This window comes from Zeugodacus cucurbitae, chromosome X, assembly GCF_028554725.1.
Source record: "Zeugodacus cucurbitae isolate PBARC_wt_2022May chromosome X, idZeuCucr1.2, whole genome shotgun sequence".
Taxonomy (NCBI): Eukaryota; Metazoa; Arthropoda; class Insecta; order Diptera; family Tephritidae; genus Zeugodacus; species Zeugodacus cucurbitae.
This window is the reverse complement of record NC_071672.1, coordinates 29,606,066-29,615,245: the sequence shown is the minus strand read 5'-3', so window position 1 is coordinate 29,615,245 and position 9,180 is coordinate 29,606,066. Positions and strand designations below refer to the sequence as shown.

Here is a 9,180-nt window from a genome sequence, read left to right as displayed (position 1 = left end):
ACCAAAAATCATTTTCGCCTGGTCTCGCGTTTAATACACTTATTCTTAGTTTTCCTGCGTATTTTCTTTACGATTATTTTGCTTTAGATATAAACCACTTCATCGGCAAATTCTTAGTTAAATTTGCTATAAATTTTGATCTAACGAATTTAAAAAAGAATTGATTTTAATACTGATTTACGTGTGTGTGTATTTAAGAGTGTAAAAAATTTGTGCTCTAATTTGCTAATTTATTGCAAGGATTGCCACTGCATATTTTCTGCGCAGCAACAAGTGTGAATTGTTTCAACAATTTTTAAGTAGTAAGTATGGCATATACAGTAAGCATAGTTCATTATTTCTAGATTTCGATAGTATCTAAAATAACTGGAAAACTGTAAAATGATATCTAAACGCATACATGTATGTTCTTACATATATATATGTGTGTACATACGTACATTTACAAACATTCACGTATGAGCGCTAAAAGTAAATGCCTAAATTGAAGTGACAGCTATGTGAACAGTTTATGAAATATTGAAAGCATATGTTAAATAATGGCGCATGTTTGTGCAATAATACACGAATACATGTCTGAATTAATAATAAATGTCTTTGCAAAATATAGGCGTTTGTAAAAAAAATTGTGCTGTGATTGATAGCCAGAGCTGCTGGCTACATAATATAATATAATATGAAACAAATATGAAAATTTATATTTCAAATATGAAAATATAACGGGTTTTCTGAAATAAAATTAAACAATACATAACTAAAGAAAACATATCGGCGACCATGAAAAATTAGTTTACGTCCATGATGTATAACTGGCATGTAACTATAAGGGTGCTGGACTCACAGAGACAACGCATGAGCTCGACAAGCGCTGGAAAACCAATATTTAAAAGATGTCTCTAATAGTTTATGACCTCTTCAAATTCCATATTTTCCTTGCCTGTAAGTTTCGAATTATACGCGACGAAGCTTATTGATGTTTTCTATCGGAAAACACTTTCCTTGTAGTAATCTCAATCATGATATCAGAGTACATATTCGAACCTTGGTATGTCGTGGTATCCTCCAACCCAGAGCCTTATAGCAAGTGTCAAGTATTTTCATAGAGCCTGCCCAATATAATCATAACATTGGAGGAACAAAGTATAGATTGAGATTGTTTCAATTTGGGATACAAAATAAGATTGTTTAAGTATGGGGGGTAAAAATATTGTTTATGTTCTCTAATCTGATGAAATTAGTGCAAAGTTGCATTTTCTTCAGCGATGAGCTCAAATGATAATATAGTAGTTTAATGTTATTCATAGTGAGGTCAAACTCTAACTTCGAGCCAGTATTTCCGCTCCGCTATGTTGTTGTTGTACCGGCATAAAACATCCCACAAATAATTTTGAGTAATGCTGCCGATTTGATAGTCCTTGGCCGGATAAACATCGGGATCCGTTCTGGTTACGTAGAATCGACGGTCGTGAAAACCGCTCCGCTATCTGAATAAATGATTTTCCACCAGACGTTGGGTTACTACAACTTTTAAGCCTTAAGTGTACCATTTTGAACAAAATTTCTATTATTATTAATGGGCCATAAATTTTCAAGCCAACAGATACCGAGACCATCTCAGTGCCGCTTGCAATTTTTTTTACCGAAAGTACCAGAAAAACTCTTAGACATTTTAAAAGAATTTTGTGTATTCCTTGTGATTCATATTTAGGGGTCTTTTGACATCACAATGGAACGGCAAATCCTATTTTGCTATTACGCTGAAAGTTTCAAAATTTGTTTGTTTTGTCATCATTTCAATCTCTTGGGGTAGACCTCTGTCTAAACCCATTTATAGATACATAAATATTGAACATGACATGTAATAAGTTACCAAATATGATTGCAATCCTAACACGGTATCGTCGTATAACGTTTATTTAACTCGTTTAGAATGCATTTTTTTTAAATACATAATTAATCCAATGCACTTGTTGTTATGCACGTTTCAAAATAAAATTAATAAAACCGCTTTTTAGTTACAGATTTTCCTGATATTATTTAACAAAACTCAACATGGATTCTACTACTGAGTCAAAGGTAAGAATCTCAGAGTTTTGCTGCTAGTTTTACTGCTTCCTGTATAAGTTCATTCATGCTTGTACACTGCTTGCATTCACTTACAATCAATCTGCTAAAACTTTGTTATGTTATAAAGCTGATATTTCCGAAAGATTTGTCAAAATTTTGGTCGTGTATACATACATAAGTACATGAGTACAACTTGTAGAATCTAATCCATCAATTTGGTATTCTCAATTAAGATTAATATTTGTGTCTTGCGATTTGTAAATAATTTCGAAATACAACACACTGTTATAATATTAAGCTATTTCGTAACCGTTTTTAATGAATTGTATTACAATTTCAAGCAAATACGTATTACGTTATAAATACGACATTTTTGCATATTATAGCCTTTTCGACTTGGAGCTAATTGCTCAATTAACCGGCCATTACTCGATTAAAGCGCTAATTTAGCGCGCTTTACCATACAAAAGAAAAATCTCATTTTCGACATTAATTTTTAATGGATTACAAATTGAGTTGCAAATGTAATGCAGCGCTGTGGGTTGTTTTCCACGCTGTAAATTTGGCTGTGTTTATTGATAAAATAGCAAACACCTGCTGAAACTTACCAACTTCTTATGAGCAGCAAAAACAAAAATGTCAAACAACTGTTCGTTAATCGAGTAGCCGGCTGTGCGAAGGGCAAAAAATGGTTTCTCAATTATATTCTTAATGCATTCAATTAATTTGACTGCGAAAAGTTTATAAAGAAGTTATATACAGTAAATAATAATAATTTCATTTATATATGCATGTATGTATGTTTTTCGCATAAATTACAACTGAGTTGACTACTAAATAAAAAAATAAAATTAAGAAATTTTTCGCTGTCTACATTTAATGCGTGTTAGCCGCTATAATAATTTTTTTCAGCTAATGGTCTTCAGTATGAAATATTGATAATTTTGTATTATATTTTGTTGGCCTTGTTTACTGCCGGATGGTTTAAAGATTTCGCTCTGTCCATATGCGAAATGCTACAAAATCGCTTCACAACTTTTCGAGAAATCGTGTCCACCGACTTAAAAAATTTAGTTTTCAATAGAAACTGACGTGACCTGATGGGGAAGTAGAGCCTTTATTTCTTACAATTTTACATGGATCATTAATATTATATAATATTTTAAACATATTAACCTATTTAATGAGACAAACATTTTTTATTTTATTCGAATTTTGAAATTTTGAAACCCGTCTAACCCCTTAAACTAGAGATTGCTTAGCAACTTATGTTTAAATGATATGGTAATCATTACGACGGCTTTATTAGACAAAAAGTCAACCCAAAACTTTAGATTCAGTAACAAATTTGAATTTTAGAAAATTAAATAGTCTCTTATGCAATAAAGTGAAATATGTGTGGTATTCTAAATAATGTTTATTTTTTAATAGGAGTGTACTTTTCGTAAATGTGTGGTTTTCAAGGATTCAATACTTTTTGCCGGGTTTGGACCTCATACCCAATTGCTGCAAATAATGGTCGAAAATTGGCATTTAGTCGAGCCAGCCGCGGCGATCACTCGAACATAATATCAAACCCTTATCTTTATAATAAAACTAAATTCTTGTTTATAACATTAATGATCTTGTAAACCACAAGTCCAAAAAAACACACACTTTGTATGAAACCGATCTATAACTACCTCCAATTCAATACACCTTATAGGTAAACATAAATCAATTTATCACATAATATGTTAACTGATCTTCTTGGTACAATACATATCTCTATTATTAAACTTATCACCGCCAATTGTAGATTCGCGACAGGTGACGTCTTAAAAGACCGATAAAAGATCGATTGCAGAATAGACAGACTCTTTGGCGTAGTTTGGCAACGTATAACTGCTTTTTCGTTTCCAAACTTGACAAAGTCTATCGGTTGGACGCGTCCTACCTTCACTTGACTGTCGACCCATGGTGGGTTTATTTTATTCTGCGTAATGTGAATTGATTAAATCGCATATCTTTTTAATTCCAAAATTACCATAAAGATTCGAACTTTTTTTAACAGTTTTAATTGAAATTCTGACTTAGGGGCTTAAGGGGGTTTCAGTGGCTGAAAACAAGAGTGCTTTTACAATTCATACAATATAGAATCATATATTTAATTTAAACAATTCAGCATATCAAAGTTACATATTTAAACAGTATTTTTTGAAATTTTGATTTACGAATTCCGAAACCTAAGCCCTTGGTAGCCAAACTCTCATGATGTGTCCAAAAAAGTGTCTATCTCTTTGAATTTTAAACAGATCTATTTGATATTTTTGGATAAAATTTTAAACATATTGTAATATTTAATTAGACAGAAAAAAAAATTGTTCAAAGTTTGAAAATTTTAAACCCACGTAACTCCTAAAATTAAACGACTGTTTATCATTTTTTCGCCTGACAAACATCAAGTGACTATTCTGGTATCAGCAGTAAAATTTACCAAAATAATGTGTAATGGTTATGATTATATAGAAACCGCCTAAAGGTATAATAACTAGTTTTTGTTTGGGAAATTTTTTATAATTGTATGTCGCTACCAATCAGTGTCGGTGCACCAAATCTTCAAACCAATTGCATATTAATTGCAATTATTTTATTATGTGTGTTTCATTTCATACTGTGTTTAATATCCTAATAGCTTGAAATATCATGCAGGACAAGGTCCGTCGGGTCCGCTAGTATTATATAATAATGTTTACTTACGTTATATGTAATACTATAAAATGATGTATATAGGGGCATGTCTGTGTTATCACTTTATAGCGTTTATACATGTTTTCGTCTTTTTTGTTGATTTTATGAAATTCATGTTTATTGGTTAAGTTAATTACAATGCGCTTATTGTGGTTTTGAAACTAAATGGGCTATGAGTTAAAGTATAAGTTAATTTGGTACTAAAAAAGAAGTACGATCGGTTCATAGCTCCACCGAAGAAGGAATGTTGGTTGGTTTCAGCTTGGATTGTCGGATTATTGTGTGTTGACTTTGTTTCGCTTACAAAAAAAAAAACTACTCTTAAAATTTTCATATTCATATGTTTGTGTTTTAGTATTTATTGTTATGGTCAGTATAACACTATTGTACATAGTCAATTATTGTATGTATGCATTTGAGAGCACTTATGAATTATGTATATGTTTCCTAACAGATGTCAAGCACCACTAAATCCATCAGCAGGACATCTACAATGCAGAAGTCGTCGTCGTCAACAATAAGTACACACAGCAGTAGCAACAAAAAAATAATTACAATTGGTGCTGAAGAACTATTGCAAATGCCCACGCTTGCCATTAGTCATAACCATACAGCCGACAATGGCGAGGCACTTACAACACCACTTAATGAAAATCAAGATTTTCACAAGCAATTACGATTGCAATATTCTAATGACGTGCAACCCGACGAGAACCTGCACTCTACATCCATTGCGGCTACAAGCTTTACTGCACAATCGTCTACCGATATGAAGAAAACTTCGAAAATCGATGTAGTATCCGATATTGTAATAAGTCATTCTGCCATGTCAATGGAATCCACCAAACAGCTGATCACAGCTGCTTCTACTAATTCTACTCAAACTACGTCTGCCTTGTTGAAATCTTCCGAATCTGTTAAACGCGATTCGGCTAAAAAAGAAATCAATTATTAAATTTAGTAACATTTTTTGTGCATAGTCGTACCTAAGGGTTTACCGAAAGTATACTTTATATGCGTGGGTGCAATGCAAAAAAAAACATTAATTAACGAATTTGCATAAATGTAGAAGTACTTATGTTTTGGAGCTTTCATTTTATCATAAATTAATTTCAAAGTAACGAAAGTTAGAAACGCTGGTTTGTAACTGTAGTCAAGGATTGAGTATAAGCTCAACAAACTAACTGTTTGTGATATAATCGAACAAAATCTGAAAAATCTTGGTTAAATTCATTGGATATAATCTTCATTATTCTTTTTCAAATAGTATGCATGTGAAAGTATTATCAGAGTTATCCGGTGGATTTAATTACGAAATGAGTTTTTTTTTTTATTTATACAAATCCAGAAAGAAATCAAAGAAATACATACATATACTTCCTCACAATTGCTCGTCCCAGCATTCCGTTTTTTATTTGCTGTCTGCAACGGCGCTATTCGTTATACGTAGCACATGAGCAATAGTTGTGACATTTATAAAATTAAATAATCTGCTCACCGAAGTGTTTTCTGAACAAATCCATTGATTAATGTGATGTGTGGGAAGTGACATCGTCTTGTTGTGAAACCAAATCAGGCATCAAATTGTCGGTTATCATAAAATATGATTCCACCGGCCCACAAACCACACCAAGCCGTTGTTTTTTCTGGATAAAATGACAGCATGAATCTCTTCAAGTTGCGCTTCGTCCCAAATGCAGAATTTAGACCGGGATGGTCTAAATAAATATGGATAAAGTTCGATAGAATTTAAAATTTTGGTTTGTTTACATTTTTATCTGTAAAAATGGGGTTTCTCGCTATTGCCAACTACATTTTTTTGGAAAAAAAACCCAACTATTGTGAATGAAAAAAAAAACGATGAACTGGCAATGCCTCTAGTTCAATATACAAGCTATGATAGCTTATGACAAGCCAACATAATTATGTTGGCTAAGTCTTCCATACAAAATAAGCTAATAGCTTAATTTGCTGGTCAAATAAAACACGTTTAATAATAATACAAAAAATATCGTTGCAAAACAGTTTGTCAAAAAATATTTTAAAGAAACTCATAATTATTTGTTGTTTATGCATTTTCTTAACTTCATATATACAATCAGCATTTAAATATTAAGCACTAGAGCTCAGTGTAATTTGTGTTTCTCTTTAAATAAAAATTGACTTACTCTGACAAGTGCTGTATGTATTTGTAGTACATTGATTTGTGATATAATGTTTGTCCCAAATGCATACGTTTAAAAAAATTCCAAAATTATACGTAAAAAAATGTATCCTATATATACGCCTATGCTTTAAGTTGTTTTCATTAATCAGTTTGCTAAGTAGAACTTATGAATACTTTCTTATTTGATTCGACGAGTTTAGTGGTTTAACGTGTAGTGTAAGATTATGCATACGTATGTTAAAAAATAAATTATATGTTATTGAGAATTTCGATGTTTTGCGAAAAAATGGAAAATATTTAAATGTGTTGACCAAACTTTTTGTTTATTAAAAACTGTTCGTTATGCAACGAAATTGTGAATCGATTACACTTCTATATAGTACCTTATTAACTTGTAATTACCAGTGCACAGTGGTTCCGCTTGTATGAAGCCGCGGCCATAAATAAATCCCGTTGAGATATCGTTATGAAATTTTCAACAAAAATCAAGGAAAGTAGTTTAAATATATTATAAAAAAATTGGCCACATCGTGCGACTATATCCCATAGCTCATAGGAACGATCGGGAAAAGTTATAATAATTTTGTTATTTTCGGTTTTAAACCTTTTCATTTTATTGTAATAACAGAGATATTAATATATGGAGGAAAAGGCCGCCTGCCTACTTGTTAACATTGTTAATAAGAAAGTTCTATACATATTGTTAATAAGACATGATAATCAGATATTTAACAAAAATATTAAAAACAAGTAAGGAAGGGCTATGTTCGTATCTGAGAGATTTACCGAATTGGCCAAAACCACTGAGGCCCTCATGTTCAATATTTGGGGCCTTAAAAGGTTATAGTCCGATTTCGGCAATTTTTACACCGGCGATGCCACACTCGAAATGTAGTATTTGTATCAGATGGACATCAAAATTGTAAACCGATTTCGCCAATTATCAAACTGTAGTAATGGAATTGGTCGAGTAGTTCCTGAGATATGGTTTTTAACCCATAAGTGGGCGTCACCACGTTTATTGTTAATTTTTTTAAGCTAAGTTTAATGCAACTTTTACGTACCATCTTTACGATAAAATTTAGAGTTTCTGGTTTTTTTTCTTTTAGTAGTTTTCAACATAAGTATGGGGGCTTGGTCATAATCCGATTTTGCTGTATAAACAAATGCTTAAAGGAAATGACTCCAGAAAATTTGGTTGATTTAGCTTTAGCAGTTTATGAGATATGCACAAAAAACATAAATGGGCGGGGCTGCGCCCACTTTCCCAAAAAAATTAGATCCCAATACATATTCACCTGCCTAATGTGATCCTTTGTACTAAATTTTGTTTTCATAACTTTATTCATGGCTTAGTTATAGCACTTTACAAGGCAAATTTGACCTTGAAGAAATAAAAATGGCGTTAGTATATTGTAGACTTTGTATATGTCTGCAAATTTCTGCAGCAAACTTTAACTTTTATATTAACTTAAGACACCCACAAATACACTGGACAAAACAGTCAAAGGGGGAGAAGGGAGGAACACAACTAAGACTTTAACTAAACATAATAAAGACGCATACAAAATATCCAAAAAACAAGGTAAAGAATAGCTTTAATTTAAAAAAATACAACGCAAATTAACTTTTATTATTATTTTAACATAAAATATATACCTTTCACTTAAAATTGCATTTAAAATCATTCAAATTCAGGAACGTAAATATTCGACAGACCCCTTTGAATTTCCCCTTTAGTTGAGAAGTATTCGCTGCACTATGAAAATGAACAAATACGTACTCACGTCTTCGATTCTATTTTTAGAAAGTCCTGTTAGATTTCCAGATAAAACTGTTTTACTATATAAAATGTTGGCCATGAGATGAATGTTTAAAAGAGAAGTAGTCCTGTCGTCAGAATCAGGGATACCATACCAAAGTCTATATTTCACTATTCGTGAAGCTTCGCCAAGTCTGTAAACATTTGAAATACAAATCTCATTTTCCAGGATTTGTATACCCACTACACCCTGCGAAATAATTATAAAGGCAACCACATATGTAGTCTTTAATATGAAAATATAGTGGCACTCTTAGATTATAATTTGTTTTGCAATTTATTCTTTACGCTCATTCGATTTTTCCTTGGGGTCTATGGTTGGTATTTATCCACTATATTACTTCCGAGGGGAAGGCCTCAAAAACCTATAATTTTACTAACAAAATCCTCAGAT

The 9,180-nt window shown here is 31.9% G+C and overlaps 1 protein-coding gene and 1 long non-coding RNA gene across 7 annotated transcripts in view; both read left to right on the top strand.

Annotated features, from left to right (window-relative positions):
- The first annotated feature begins 4 nt into the window (after positions 1 to 4).
- The window catches only part of LOC105218330 (putative mediator of RNA polymerase II transcription subunit 26), a 43,499-nt gene continuing 34,323 nt past the window's right edge, over positions 5 to 9,180 (top strand). For 2 of the 6 annotated variants that reach the window (XM_054235440.1, XM_054235438.1), the window contains exons 1-2: positions 5 to 302; positions 2,016 to 2,076. In XM_054235440.1, the coding sequence (XP_054091415.1) occupies positions 2,053 to 2,076 (24 nt within the window). In that variant the 5' untranslated portion in view covers positions 5 to 302; positions 2,016 to 2,052. The remainder of the gene's footprint in view (positions 303 to 2,015; positions 2,077 to 9,180) is intronic. The other 4 variants (XM_054235439.1, XM_054235437.1, XM_029044219.2 and 1 more) reach the window with 3 other exon arrangements.
- LOC128923070 (uncharacterized) lies at positions 3,631 to 5,321 on the top strand. Its single transcript, XR_008472146.1, has 2 exons — positions 3,631 to 3,772; positions 3,866 to 5,321. It is a non-coding gene; the product is annotated as an uncharacterized LOC128923070 (long non-coding RNA).